Below are 16,322 nucleotides of genomic sequence, written 5' to 3'. Positions count from 1 at the left end.
TAAATATCCGGTGCTAGATGGTAAACTAGATCATGAGTTAGTTCCAGGAGGGCAGGGGCCTTGACTGTTTCATTTGCAAAATGGCACTTAGTTGATTCCTAAAAAATATTTCTTTACTGAACAAATGAATAAACAAATAGAGAAAATGAGCATGAAAAAAGATTAAAAATTATGTAAAATATATAATAAATATGGGAAATGCTATAGGGCAGAGAATTTGGGAAAGATTTGTGGGTGAGGTGGGACTTTAATTGGGCTTTGAACTTGGGAAGATTTAGCTAGACAAAGAGGCCGAGAGAAAGCATTTCAGATCCAAGTGAGAATGACGATGGGGTGGGTGGGATGGGACTGATGGACAGCAAGGTGCCTGACTTAACAGGAGTTGGGGGGGAGACGAGTTTGAAGAGGTAAGGATACATGTTCTCCCACAAACATTTTTTGGTTTAAAATAGTAAAAATAAAATCTAGCATATTTTGTCTTTTAAAAATTGTGATTCCTTTGAAAAGTACCTAGACTATTACTCTCAAGAAAGATAAGCTAAATCTAACTTTTTTCTTACAAGTATTCTAATTTTTCTCTGAGACAGATACAAGTCCCGACTCCTTTTGATTTATCATATAAAACTGTGGACCAATGGGAGATAGACCGCAACTCCATACAGCTTCTGAAGCGACTAGGATCCGGTCAGTTTGGTGAAGTGTGGGAAGGTCTATGGAACAATACCACGCCAGTAGCAGTGAAAACATTAAAACCAGGTACGAGAATCTCAAAGTTTACATGGCATATGTTGATTTTTATAGGCTCAGTCTGCCACTGTAAATGTTCAAGAGGTCACAGGACAGCCAATGCTATACCTGGAACCAACTAGTGTTGTGGTCACTCTCTGGCCTCTGGCAACCAAAACCTGTGGACAGGACTTTAGATATAAAGGCTAGAGAATGTAAAAACTTAATTTCATCAGTAAGTTTTAAAATATCCGTAAATTCAAGATTTCAACATGGCACCTCTTCTCAGGAATTAGGATTCAGTCCTCTAGTGTTCCCTTTCCCCCTTTTTCCTTTTTTTTTTTTTTTACTAGCTTCACTGAAAATACTTAAAAAAAAATTTAGATGAAACCTTTGAACTATTCAGGGAAGGACTATTTCATCAAATATTAACTATGTGTGGTTTAGAGGTAGAAATGGTCCATCTAAAAGGAGTCATATTTGAAAATTAGGAAGCTATTTTTTTCCTCCATCTTCCTTTTCCCTGTGATAGCAAGTAAAAGTACATTTATTATCAATATTTATTCAGCCAGACATTAATTAGTCTCACCATTTTAAAGATGGAATGAGAGAATTTATAGAAATTAAGTGACTTTCCTAAGATTAACTAAAAAAAAAGTCATATGATTTTGAGCAAATTGCTGAACCACGCTATACCTCAGTTTTATCGTTAAAATAGAAATAATAATATCAACCTAAAACCAAAACTAAACTTGTTGCCACTGAGTCAGTTCCAACTCATGGCAACCCCATGTGCTTCAGAGTAGAATTGCACTCCACAGAGTTTTCTTGGCTGTAATCTTATGGAAACAGATTGCCAGGCCTTTCTTCTGTGGCACCACTGGGTGGATTCAAACTGCCAACCTTTAGGTTAGTAACCAAGAGCAAACTGTTTGGGGCAGTTGGGACCTGAAGGTCAACCTAGCAGGGTTATTATGAAGATTAAATTAGGTCATTAGTGGAAATGCTTTGCATAGCACCTGGTTCGTAGTAAGTGATCAATAAAAAACGATGATATAGCTGAGATTTCAACCTACATCTATCACTCTTGCATTACACCCCGTGGAAGTGATACTCTATAAAGGCACAATGTTTCTACAGTAGTCTCTTACAGCTACTTTAAATAACATAGGTAAGAGTAATAACTATAAGTAAAAACATACTTCTCTGGGAATCTTCATTGTTTACCTAGTCCAGAATTCTTAGAGGTTGGGCCTTCCCAACCTGGTGATACAACTTGAACACTTGGTTCCTGTAGGCTAACAGTATAGTGTAATGCCATAGTTCTCAAACTGTGTGCCAAGGTGCCCAGGGCCACCACAGTGAATTCACAGGAGTGCCGTGAGATATTTAAGTTTTGAGGTAGACATCTTGAATATGCACAAACTCCTAGCTTGAGGTAATTCACTGTCTCAGCAATAGATCATGCTACACTCCTTTAGATGACATCATACTTTGTGAAGCTGGGTTTTTAGTGGCTACTGCCCTTGGCACAGTGGTTGAAGTAACCACTAACCAAAAGGTTGGTGGTTCAAAACAACCTGCATCTCCGTGAGAGAAAGATGTGGCAGTCTGCTTCCGTAGAGATTTATAGCCTTGGAAACCCTGTGGGGTCGTTAGGAGTCAAAATTGACTTGACAGCAGTGGGTGAGTGATCAAAAGCAAGCTCCACACAAAAATCAAAGTGGAACAGGAAATGAGGATACCCACAAAAAAAACCCAGTGCTGTCGAAATGAGGATAGCAGTGTTTAATTTGGTTGCAAGATTTGAGAAGACATGCAGTGACCAGTAGGTGCATATGTATCTCCTTAGTAATTAATTGTGGTTAAGAATGAAATTAAAATTTTTTCTTTCAATTTATCTTTATTATTTTTTTTAAATGACTATTGAATTGTTAGAAACTCATTGCCATTGAGTCGATTTCAACTCATAGTGACCCTACAGGACAAAGTAGAACTGCCCACAGGGCTTCCAAGGAGTGGCTCGTGGATTTGAACTGCCAACCTTTTGCTTAGCAGCCAAGCTCTAACCACTACGCCATTAGGGCTCCATTAAATTGTTTGGACACAAATATTTATTATTTTATTTGAACCTAACCACTTAATAAACAGAACTATTAAGTATTCAGTTTGGCCTACAGGAGATTGTAGAAAAAGGGAGGATGCCATGAACTGAGTTTGGGACCCTCTGGTATAATAAAAAACCCAAAAAAACCATTGCCGTAGGATCGATTCCTACTCATAGTGACCCTGTACAACAGATTAGAACTGCCCCATAGGATTTCTAAGGCTGTAATTTTTGTGGAAGCAGACTGCCACATCTTTCTTCCACAGAGTGGCTGGTGAATTTGAACCAGTGACATTTCGGTTAGCTGGCAAACACTTTAACCACTGTGGCACCAGGTGTTTTAAATAGTTAGGTGCATAAAGTTTAGTGTAAGATAAACCTGAGTTCAAACTTGGCTCTGTCATCTGTGACTTTGGACAATTTATTAACCTTTCTGAATCTCATCACCTGCAAATGGGAATTATAATAGTTCCTACGTCTGAGGGTTTTATGAGGACAAATTGAGTCAATGTACATAAAGTATATGCAGTGCATTCTTGACAAATGTTAGCTTCGGTGGGGTTGCTGACAGATGCAGACCACTGAAGTGCAAATTTCCTAGCACAGGAGTTCAGTCCCAGCATCTACACCTGCCAGATGAAAAAACAGAGAAGAACTTTTAAGTGGCTAGATGCCATGTGAGTACTCCAGGTGAAGACAAGCTATCACTGAGATTCTCACAATCACTGTGTGTATACATTTTTAAATTTAATCTCGTCATGACGATTGAGATTGAATTTTTTCACCCAATTTTATCATTCTTTTCCAAAAAGAGGCAGCTGACTATCCATCCAAACATTGCTCTCTAAGGAAGGCCCTCTAGAGGTCAAAAGAGAACAAAAATCATATTTCTTATATTAAAAAAAAAAAAGCCACAATAGTTTTCTCTCCAACAGGAATAATTATTATTGATTTACAGTGTAATAGCAGCAAACAGCTTTGGTGATTGGCTAAATGTCTTCACTTTACTGGGGCCATTAATCAATCTTAGCAGCTATTTATTGCTTAGCAGACTACTACACAATAAAGATGAGCCTGAAATAAACTCCCACAGTAGCTTTCACAGGCAAAAATTAATATTTAATGTTGCATTACTAGCTGAATTGAGATTGGGTCTCCCTCGCTGTGCAGCTGGTCAGCTATAAACTGTGTAGTCACCAAGGAGTGCTCTGAGCAGCCTTCACCTGCAGAGGCTCATGACAGATTGTGACTTCAGTTCTTGAGGGTAGTCTGATTTGGGAATGATTTGAGTGTCTTACAGTCCGTGAATTTGATGGCCACCCAAAGAATTAACGTAGAAGCATATTGTGTATATAAATTATCTGAATGATGATAACAATTGCTGCTGTCATTGGAATCTTCATGAATCAGATTCTTTATTTTGGAGGGCGGGGTCCCACTACATCCATATTTAACCATAGTCCCAACTAATTGTACCAACAGAGAAAAAAAGTACTTTATTATAGTTAAGGTGCCTCTTTTATTCTCAGTTCGTTTTTGCTACTATGATTAAACAATTTAATCCTATTTGATTTTTCAGAGTAAACTAATAATAGAGAAGAAATTGTGCAAGCTCAGAAAGATATGATAAAAAAGATAATAGAGCCATGCCACTATTTGCCTTCATTAAGTACTTGCCCTTCACTTCTTAATCCTGTGAAAAAATGCTTATAATTGATCTGTTTGGTTTTACCAAGGGTATGCATATTAATAATAAAAAATTATAGTCATCAGTTATTGGGTACTGTCTTAGTTATATAATGCTGCTATAACAGAAATATAACAAGTGGATGACTTAAACAAACAAAGCTTATTCTCTCATAGTTTAGGAGGCTAGAAGACCAAATTCAGGGTGCCAACTCCAGGGGAAGGCTTTTTCTCTGTCAGCTCTGAGGGAAGTTACTTGTCATCAATCTTCCCCTGGTGTAGGAGCTTCTCATTGCAGGGACCCCGAGTCCAAACGATGCACACACTCCTGGCTCTCCTCTCTTGGTAGTAATGAGGTCCCTGTCCCCTTCTGCTCAATCCTCTCTTTTGTATCTCAGAAGAGATTGACTCGACATACAACCTAATCCTGTAGATTGAGTTCTGCCTTATTAACACAACTGCCTATAAACCTGTGTTATTAACACCATAGACGTAGGATTTACAACCCATAGGAAAATCACATCAGGTGAGAAAATGGTGGACAATTGCACAGTCCTGGGAATCATGGCCTAGCCTAGTTGACACACATTTTTGGGGACACAATTCAATCCATAACAGGTACTTATGTACCAGGTATTGCTATAATCCTGATAGTGACCTGGTGATGTCAGTAGGATTATTAGCCACATTTTACAGATGAAGAAACTGAAGCTCAGAGAGATTTGTTAGCCTGCTCAAGATCATAGAGCAAGCTAATGACAGAGTTGAGATTCATCCAGAATCCAGAGCTCAACTGAGCCTGACCAAAGGGCAGACTATCTATATGTTGTTGTTAGGTGCTGTCGAGTCAGCACTGACTCATAACAACCCTATGTAGGACAGAACGAAAAACTGCCTGGTCTTGTGTCATCCTCATGATCGTTGTTATGCTTGAGCCCATTATTGTAGCCACTGTGTCAATTCATCTCATTGAGGGTCTTCCTCTTTTTTGCTGACCCTCTACTTTACCAAGCATGATGTTCTTCTCCAGGGACTGATCCCTCTTGACAACATGTCTAAATTATGTGAGATGAAGTCTCACCATCCTCACTTCTAAGGAGTATTCTGGCTGTACTTCTTCCAAGACAGATTTGCTCGTTCTTTAGGCAGTCCATAGTATATTCAGTATTATTCACCAACACCATAATTCAAAGATGTCGGTTCTTTGGTCTTCCTTTTTCATTGTCCAGCTTTCACATGCATATGAGGTGATTGAAAATACCGTGGCTTAGGTCAGGCTCACCTTAGTCCTTAACGTGACATCTTAAAAAGTCACTCTCTTAAAAAGACTATCTATATGCTCTATGTGAAATGATCTGTGGGTCACATGTAACTCTTCTTCACTCTACACTAATAATCAGGTCACAAGTGTTACTTAGACAAAGCTTGTCCATACCTGAGTCCAATGTAAATTGTGAAGTATGCAGCATGGGAAGAATAGCGAATGGAGTGGTCTCTTTGACCATCCGTGGAAATATTTGCATGATCCATAGTGAATATTAATATGGGTAATGACAATATTCCTTCCATTACAATAATATCTCATAAATATCATATCCTAAATGAAATAAAATATTTTTATATTACATAAAAAATGTAAAGCCCCAGGATCATTCCTCCTCTTGGATTTTATTTGATGTTAACTATTTGGCACCTTGCACAGTGAGTCACAGTTGAACCATTTCAAATATAATTTAATTGTAGATGAGGCTTCAAAATAGGCCTGATACTGTCTCCTTCATCATTTGGTCAAATTATTAAGACTGTACTGAGCAATAAGATAATATAGGAGAAAATGTTGGATTTGGGCTTTAGGTTAAACATATAAAACTGGTGAAAAAAACTAAGTTTTGGAGGTGGCCCTCGAATGTTTTCTACTTGGCCTACACCATATGTCCCTACAGAATTAAAGATATAAACACGGCAGAAGGACGGTCATCTGGCTGTTCACACAGTGGGCACTGAGGACAGGGCAGCTATCAGTCTTTCCTGGCTGCTGGATGGAAAAGCTCTGGCTGCAAGTAATTAAACATTTAGTGTCCTCTCATGTTCATGTTAGTAGAACATCTGCTCCTAAGACTTCTGTGTTGTTTTATCAATTAGACTGCCAGTCTTTCCTTTTTCCTTCATTTTTCATATGGACTTGAATCAACTTTTCTTCACCTACAGGTCATAGCACATAAACTCCACACTGCTGATGCTCCGGCACATCCAGTTATTAGGTTGCCCTGAACTGATTCTTTTCTGTGATAATGCTGAAAATTTGTGGCACTGAAGCTCTTGCTTTACTGAGAGACAGGAAGTAATCTTGGCGATTCCCACCAGGCTACTGTGTGGATAGGAATGCCTCAATAACATAAAGTGATTTCCCTTTCTTCTTGTTTCAGGTTCAATGGATCCAGGTGACTTCCTGAGGGAGGCACAGATAATGAAGAACTTAAGACATCCAAAGCTTATCCAGCTTTATGCTGTTTGCACTTTAGAAGATCCAATTTATATTATTACAGAGTTGATGAGACATGGAAGTCTGCAAGAATATCTCCAAAGTAAGCTAAAGACTTTATAAAAGGAAAAAAAAAAAAAGAGGAATTTTTTAGTCCTTTTTTTTTTTTTTAATATATAAATGTCAATTTACCAAGCCTTCTGTAACCCAAAGGGTATTTACTATGTGCATATCTGAGAGAATGAATGGCTTAACATTGAATGGCTCAATTACTCTTTAATAAGCTATATCCATTGTATTCAAAGGGAGGAAAAATATTTATGTAGTGGAAGAACAAATCATTCACAATAGACATATCAGAGTACTTAAGTGTAATGTAGGAAATTGAAGAATGGATGTGCCGCATGATCTTTTGTTTCCTTCAGTAAGAAATTGAACATGATATTCACAGACCAACCCTTGCTACGGCCCAGAATTAGGGCCATGAAATGCTTTGGGAGAAATAGAGGAGTGGTACCCTAGGTGTTGGGTATGTGGTTTTTTTACTGTTTTTTTGTTGTAGTTAGGTGCTGTTGAGTCTCTTCTGACTCTTAGTGGCCCTATGTACAACAGAAGGAAATACTGCCCGGTCCTGTGCCACCCTCACAATTGTTGCTGTGTTTGAGCCCATTGTTGTAGCCACTGTGTCAATCCATCTAGTTGAGGGCCTCCCTCTTTTTCCCTGACCCTCTGCTTTACCAAGCATGATGTCCTTCTCCAGGGACTTGTTTCTCCTGATAACATGTTCAAAGAATGTGAGATGTAGTCTCACCATCTTTGCTTCTGAGGAGCATTCTGGTTGTACTTCTTCCAAGGCAGGTTTGTTCGTTCTTTTGGCAGTCCATGGCTTATTCAATATTTTCACCAACACCACAATTGAAAGGCATCAGTTCTTCTTCGGTCTTCCTTATTCATTGTCCAGCTTTCATATGCATATCAGGCAATTGAAAATACCATAGCTTGGGTCAGGCGCACTTAAGTTCTCAAAGTGACATCCTTGTTTTTGAACACTTGAAAGTGGTCTTTTGCAGCAGATTTTCACAGTGCAATACATTGTTTGATTTCTTGACTGTTGCTTCCATAGGCGTTGGTTGTGGATCCAACTAAAATGAAATCCTTGACAACTTCAATCTTTTCATTGTTTTTTATGGGATTATTGGCCCAGTTGTGAGGATTTTTGTTTTCTTTATGTTGAGGTATAATCCATACTGAAGACTGCGGTCTTTGATCTTCATCAGTAAGTGCTTCAAGTCCTCTTCACTTTCAGCAAACAAGGTGTTGCTGTTAGCTGCCATCAATCATCACCCTGACTCATGGTGACCCCATGAACAATGGAACAAAATACTGCCCAGTCCTGCACCATTCCCATGATCAGTTGTGATCCATAGAGTTTTTACTGGCTGATTTTTGGAAGTAGACCTCCAGGCCTTTCTTCCTAATCTGTCTTAGTCTGGAAGCTCCTCTGAAACCTGCTCAGCCTCGTAACAACATGCAAGTTTGCACTGACAGATGGGTACAAATGTTGAGAAGTGGTAAAATAGTGGATATATTCTGAAGGCATGCCAAAAGGATTTGCTGATTGGTGAGATATGGAATGTGAGAATAAGTAGGGATGGCTTCAAGATAGTAGGTCTAAGCATTGATATTGTTAGGGAAAGACTACAAGAATAGCAGATTATAGGAGAGAATTCAAGGAGATGGGCCTGTTATTTTGAGTATCTAATAGACATATGCGGTAGAAATTAGGGCTGTTTGCAAACTTTATTCTCTTTTCAGGCACTTTAGAGGATTGTCTTTCCCTATTCCCTTTCACTTGATTTGACAAAATAAAAATGGCAGAGAAGTTCCTTCTGTCCCTTCTGGTCATAAGCTTTTAAGGGCCAGGGTGAGACTATTTATATCTCTTCCCGCTGCCAAGGTAATCAATAGAGCAAAGCTATCAGCCAACATATATTGTACATGTAGCATGATCAAGAAATAAACACTTATGTTAAGCCTCTGGAATTTGGGAGCTATTTGTTATTATAGCATAACTACATTATTCAGGTGTATATAACATTTGTGTGGAAAATTGAGAAGATAGTTGAATGTACAAGTGTGAAGTAAGGAAAGAACATAATTTGGGAAATTGTGAATATATAAATGGTGTTAAACAATGAGACTGAATAAGATTAATAAGGGAACTAGTGATGACACAAAGGAGTCCTGGGGGAATGCTAAGGTATTGAAAGGTCTGGGAGATGAGGAAAATCACATAGACTGAGAAGAACCAACAAGAAAAGAAGGAAGAAAAGCCACTGAGTGACGTGTCCTGGAAGCCAAGTGAAGAGTTTTCTGGAGGAGCACGTGTCCATCAAATCAATGCTGCTGATAGGTCTGAAGATCGCAAATTGACTATTAGATTTAACAGTGTAAATGTTCTGAGTGACCTTGACAAAGTATTTTTGTGAGAGATGACCCAGAATCTCCCCATGCTTGGTCCCTGGGAATACTGCTGAGGTTAGTCTTTCTATGGCACTAATCCTTGCAGGTAACATGCTGATAGTGTTAAATTTGATATCTCTATGCAAGTGAGCTAGGTATGTTTTTGTTTTTAATAGCATTTAATAGATCTGATGTTCTTTTTCCTCCTAACCCAGTTTTGCAATTTAATGTTACTAGCTTCATAAGTCACCATGAAATCAGAGCATACTCTTATCTTTCTAAAATCTGTGTTGTATTATTCTTCTCGCCTCTCTTTACCTCTGCGCACTCAATCAACCCCACTCTGACATTTCAAGAAATAATAGAAAAAGTCACTTTTCCAGACGTAAGTTCTTCTCTCAGTACTTGATCTCAACTACTTTGAACATCTCATTTTAATGGCTATTATGTTGTTATTTATTAACATATTCATTTGTACTAAACATCAAAATTTCACTATGTCCTTAAGTCTTTTCTGACTGCAGGAAGCAGATATGAAAATAAAGCAATAGTATATTTATGCTTTTTAGTCTGAAAGTTCTAATGCTGCCTAACAGCGTTTTAAATACCAACCAGTAGAAAGCTGGACTATGTGAAGAACACAGCATCAGGATTAGTGGAAAACTCATTAACAACCTGTGATATGCAGATAACACAACTTTGCTTGCTGAAAGAACAGCAGACTTGAAAAACACCTACTAATGAAGATCAAAGATCCTTCAGTATGGATTACACTTCAAAATAAAACAAAAATCCTCACAACTGGGTCAATAAGCAACATCATGATAAGCAATGAGCTCAAGCATAACAACGATTGAGAAGGATGGCGCAGACTGGGCAGTGTTTCATTTCTGTTGTACTTAGAGTCACTATGAGTGGAGACCGACTCGACAATACCTAACAACAACAGCAACAACAACAACATTCCCACTTTGGTCCAAGCCATCATCACTTCTCTCCTAGATTCTGAAATTGCCTACTAACTGGTCTCCCTGTTTGGTTTCCTTCAGTTTCTTCTCAATGCAGAAATCCTGTTAAAATGTAAATCCAGTCATGACCATCCTCACCTCAAGATCTTTAGTGACTTCCATCTCTTTATAACCCATTAGGTCCTATATACCCCAGCCCTCCATTACCTTTCTGTCCTTATCTCTTACAACTTTCCCCTTGCTCGTTCTTCATAAGCTATACTGGGTTTCTTGCTATTCCTCATTCTCACCAGGCATATTTCTGCCTCAAGTCCTTGCACTTGCTGTTACCCCATCTAGAAATTTTTCCATTAGTTATCCACAAAGTTTGTGTCCACATTTTCTGAAAACCTTTACTCAGATGTTTGTATCTTGGTAAGACCTTCACCGGTCACCCTCTAAATTGTAAAATTTAATCGCTGTCTACTGACTCTTCATATTCCCCTTCCCTGTTTCTTGTTTTCTCTCTTGAACTACTGATCATTTTATACTGTATGCCTCTTTCTTTTCCTTTCTTCCTTCCTGCTCTGGGTTTACTTAGGCAGTCCTTGGGCCACTGAACTTTCAAGACAGGAAATGTGTATTACTCAATTTCCTTCAGTAATTGTGCCTGTCAGTGAAAACCTTTATGTCCACTGTAACAGAATTAGGTATTGTATTTGGCAGTTGAAATAACACTATCTAGTTTTCTATAGAACCATCTTTGCAGTCCCTAATTTATTATATATATATTTATTTAATATATGTATTTATAGTTATATATAATTTATTACATATATAGTATATATAATAAATTCTTCTAAAATGAAAAGAGGTTGTCAAAAAACTTTAGAACTGAAGGCAATTAATTGATGCCGGGTGTTTCTTACTAAAATTTAAAGAGAATAAACATATGCAACTTTTTTTTAGTTAATTGGAGTTATCTTCTTTTTGATAAATACTTACAGAGCACCTAATACATGTCAGAAATTTAAGTACTCCTTAAAAATAACATTTTCTTTTTTTTATAAATTAAGTCCTTGCGTGTTGCCCATCGTTCTCATAGTTCACTTAGGACTCAAGTAGACAGGAATGCTCTCAATGAGATACTCTTTCACCTCATACAACTACAGTATGGAAGTCTCCGCTAACCTCTAACTTTTGGAAGCTCAGTTTTAGGAAGTGTAAAATAGCTCTTAACAGCATGAGATTTTAGCCTTTGACAGACACAGTCTATAACACGCTACTGGTTCCTGAGTAGCAGGAAGCCCTATTCAATGGAGATAATAACAATACTTACTTCATAGAGTTGTTTCGGAATGTTAATTGCGGTGACTTAGTGGAAGTCAACCACATGGGATAGTGGTAGGAGAGGAGCATATATATTTAGTTTTTTTTTTCTTTAGAAAACACTTTATAGCACTTAACTATGTGCCAGGCACTTTTTTGTGTTTTATAGATACTAAAGATACTAACTTAGTTAATTCTTCTAATAATCTTATGAGGTAAATATTATAATTATCCCTACTTTGCTGTTGAAGAGACTGAGGTATAGAGAAACTAAGTAACTTATTCAAAATGACTAGGTCAGAATTCAAACCCAGGGAGTCTGACTCTATAGTCCAAGCTTTTAACCGTATGCTTAGCATCCATCTCATTTTCCTAATGTTAATATTAGTCATCTGTTGCTATGTAACAAATTACCCCAAAACCTAGTGGCTTAACACAACAAATATTTATTATCTCAGTTTCTGTGGGTCAGGAATCCAGATGCAGCTTAGCTGGGTCTTCTTGCTCAGGGTCTCTCAAAAGGCTGTAATCAAGGTGTCAGCAGCTGCTCTAATCACCTGAACGCTCCTCTTGTCTTCACTTCCTCATCTCCCTTTCGGTCCTCAACCCATTGTACTCTGTCTCCAATGAAACTGTTCTTTCTGCCACCAAGGTCACCAAATGAATCCATAATTATCATATTCAGCAGATGTATTTTAGTCTTTATCTTATTGGATTTATTTGTATAATCTGAGTTTCTCAAAATCCTTAATTGATATGATGTTCTCTCGTGGTTCTCCTCTCTTACTCTTCTGGCTGATTCTTCTCAGTTTTCAGTCAGATTTCTGTTCTTCTGCCCACTCTAAATATTGGTACTGACCCCTCTACTAATGATCAAACTGACCCTACTATATAAATTTCTTACACTTAGTTTTACAGGATGAGCAGTACTAGAAGCTATGCCTACAAAAGATATCCATGCTTGAAGAGATGAGTAACCTATTCTAAAAGAATAAGAAAGGGAACTCCAAAAACGTACCAAGCTTAGTGAAATACAAGTGTAATATACACGTCATATAGCCACTGATATACCTGTCACTTTTTTTAGCAAACTAGCTTTTAGGAACAACATGATGGAGAACCAGGCAAATTAGTATGGTTTTATAAGCTCAAATCATAAAACAAAGCATGCAGTGTTTGAAAGAAATATGGAGGCATTCATGCAGCAATGTCCATAAGAGATGAGGTAGCCATGTAGGGTATTGAAAATGGCAATACTTGTACTCTTTCAGATAATTATAGCTATGTTTGGATCATGTGATATGGTTGTTCCTTTCTGTGTAATGCTCATTCAGGGGATGGAGGACCCCAGCCTTGGAGTGTTTTTGGATTCTGAAAATTGTTGCCTCGTTAATCCTTTGTAGGAACTGAAATTATTTGTGTTGATTATATTTCTTTGCTCAACAAAATGGTGTCATGGCAATTAATGCCAGCAATACCTCATTCATCAAAATTTTCAGAATTCACTTCAATAGTTCAGATGTTTTCTGAAGGAAATCACTTTTTTTTTTTTTTTTCTTACTGCCTAGATGATGCTGGATCAAAAATTCATTTGACTCAACAGGTAGACATGGCCGCACAAGTTGCCTCCGGAATGGCCTATCTGGAGTCCCAGAACTACATCCACAGAGATCTGGCTGCCAGAAATGTTCTTGTTGGTGAACATAATATTTACAAAGTGGCAGATTTTGGACTTGCAAGAGTTTTTAAGGTATGTTTAATTTTGTTTGAATTAATTTTTGTAATGGATCAATGGTTAACAGACCAGTTACAAATAGATTTACTGTCATCCCTTAAAATGATGTTTCTTTAAGTTCTGTGGTCCATAGTCCACTTCAGTAGCCCGAGACTCTACAAACAAGTTACCTGCCTATTCATTTTTCTTCACCAAGGAGAAAGAAATAGTAAAAGTAATAACCAACCAGATTGGAAAGTATGTAATAAAATTTGTTTTGATTTTTCAATTAGTAACAGTAACTCTCTTTGTCTGGCTACCTATATTTCTGCCTCTATTCCCTTACAAAAAGCAGTACATTTTGGACAGTGGGTTACCCTGCCCACTTTTGCTCACTTTATGTCAGACTAATCTGCATGCTGCCAGAATTGTTCAGCAATTATTGGCTTTTTCATCTCCCCTACTCCATTTCATGACATAATATTTTAAAAGGGCAAAAGACACTGACATAGGAAATGTAATATTAGGTGTTTTTTTTCTGAGTTTAATTTTTAATCCCTACGTTGTACCCTAAAAATACGGACATGTGGGCCATGAAGCACAACCAATACATGATTCTTTTTTGATCATCACTAATTTGTCATATTTTTATTATGTAAATTTATTAGAACCCCAGTGAGTCGATATATTAATTTAAATCACTTGAATCCTACTTTTTCAGTATGAGAAAGTAGTTTTGTGGTAATTATCAAAGTCATGGGCTCTTCTATACCAGCAGTAAATCAGAAAACAGATAGGCATTGCTTTTATTTGCTAAAGACCGGATGTGAAGCCAGTATCATCATGTAAAATTCTCCCATATGTAGTAAAGCACTCTTTTGGTGCTATTCTTGGCACATAGTAGGCTGTAAAGTATTTTATTAATGACTTCCCTCACATTTTTCAGTGTTGTATGCCAGATTTGAATTTCTACTGTAATTATCCATTGAATAAAACTCATTTTGAATCTCTTCCCTCTAAATTTTTATGTGAAGGACGCTATAGATGAACAAGGGTGATAGGAAAAAAAAATCACTTTAACTTCGCTTGATTCCTCAATTCGTTAGCAGGTGGATAATGAAGACATCTATGAATCTAAACACGATATAAAGCTACCGGTGAAGTGGACTGCACCTGAAGCCATTCGCTCTAATAAATTCAGCATTAAGTCTGATGTGTGGTCATTTGGAATCCTACTTTATGAAATTATTACTTACGGCAAAATGCCTTATAGTGGTGAGTAATTGATTCTGAAGCAGGCCTTTCTGCTGCAGGTCACTTACTTAGGTGTGACTTTAACTGCTTTCCCCAGACTTAGAGGCCAGAGTTATGAGACCGACCACACAATGTGCCTGTGGGAGCTTAATAGATAAAATTTGATGAGGATCATTTGCGTTAATGAGGTGGTTTATCGCATCCTTCTCTTTGCTCTTGAATTGCAATCTTATGGACCTTACTTGCTGCAGGATTTAGCTTAATCTCTGCAGCTATTTTTTTCTGCAGCCTGAAAAGGATATGGTAGAATTCATAGTTTCACCAAGGAAATCAATTTGCTTTGTAACTTAGAGTTTAAGTGTTTATGAATTGAAGCCTCTGCTCTTTAACCTGTTCTTTTGTTGGTTCCGTTCTATATTTTTTTAGGTATGACAGGTGCTCAGGTAATCCAGATGTTGGGTCAAAACTATAGACTCCCTCAACCACCTAACTGTCCACTGCAGTTCTACAACATCATGATGGAATGCTGGAACGCAGAGCCTAAGGAGCGGCCGACATTTGAGACGCTGCATTGCAAACTTGAGGACTATTTTGAAACAGACTGCTCATATTCAAATACAGATAACTTCGTAAGATGAACGCCCCAGAAAGGATAGCAAATAATGAAGTAAAAATAAAATAATCAGTCCAAAAAAACACAATCTCATCAAATAACTGTAAAATCAGTTTATCTTGGCATATTCAAGTGAGACTTTGGCCAGGTATTATAAAAAAATTATGTGAACATTTTATTGACTGGGCAGTGCTGCAGGATAGTTGACAATGTATCATTTTCTCACTGCCTGGCAAATCAAGCTAACCAAAGTTATTTTTCTTTTAATTTAAAAGATACTTGCATTTCTATTTATTGTTTGAAATGCTGATCAAGGGAATCAACAGATAATAGTCAGTTTTTACTCAGTTACTGTTGTAGCATTATCCTTTTTACTGATTAGAGTGGTTATTCATTACTCCTCCAATTGCTGGATTCCAGCAGGCTGTTATTATGAAGGAATTTGATTGCTTTGCTGCACAGCAGGACCTGTGCTTTGATGTTTTTTTCTTTTTTTTCTCTCTTTTAGAATATCCTGTGACTACAATAATTGTAAAACCACGTTAAATGACTTGATTGTACTTGGAGCAATTGCACATGTTTTTTTTTCCTAAGCATACAGAAATGAAGCAGCTGTTGAGAATAAATAAATAAAATTTCTCTCATTTAGTAAAAGGAAATGATGGAATTTTTCTATACTGCAGTATGTGTCATCTGAGAATAATCTACATTAGTTTTAATCTCTTAATATTAAGAATCAGATTGTAAAACTGATGAGTTATTATCTATGGAAATATATGAAAAACACCTAATAGCACATAAGGCCTGAGAAATACGTATCAAAATAGTATAGGGAAATGAGAGGAGAAGAGTAGGATTGTTATGGCCCAGATAATTTAAAAAACTGGGGAGGAGGAGGGTGGGCTTCGGCATATAGGCCAGAATTTTAAATTAACTACAACAGGTGCCTTAGTTACCTAGTGCTGCTATAAAAGAAATACCATAGGTGGATGGATTTAATA

At 37.4% G+C, this 16,322-nt stretch overlaps 1 protein-coding gene across 1 annotated transcript in view; it reads left to right on the top strand.

Moving 5' to 3' along the window:
* Positions 1-16,081, top strand: part of FRK (fyn related Src family tyrosine kinase) — a 104,798-nt gene extending 88,717 nt beyond the window's left edge. Inside the window, exons 4-8 of the mRNA XM_003404277.3 lie at positions 588-756; positions 6,946-7,104; positions 13,309-13,490; positions 14,564-14,729; positions 15,135-16,081. Of these exons, the coding sequence (XP_003404325.1) occupies positions 588-756; positions 6,946-7,104; positions 13,309-13,490; positions 14,564-14,729; positions 15,135-15,346 (888 nt within the window). The 3' untranslated portion in view covers positions 15,347-16,081. The remainder of the gene's footprint in view (positions 1-587; positions 757-6,945; positions 7,105-13,308; positions 13,491-14,563; positions 14,730-15,134) is intronic.
* The last annotated feature ends 241 nt before the right edge of the window (positions 16,082-16,322 follow it).

The sequence above is a fragment of the Loxodonta africana genome, chromosome 1 (genome assembly GCF_030014295.1).
Source record: "Loxodonta africana isolate mLoxAfr1 chromosome 1, mLoxAfr1.hap2, whole genome shotgun sequence".
Classification (NCBI taxonomy): Eukaryota; Metazoa; Chordata; class Mammalia; order Proboscidea; family Elephantidae; genus Loxodonta; species Loxodonta africana.
The sequence above is the reverse complement of the archived record's forward strand: the minus strand, read 5'-3'. Positions and strand labels throughout refer to the sequence as shown.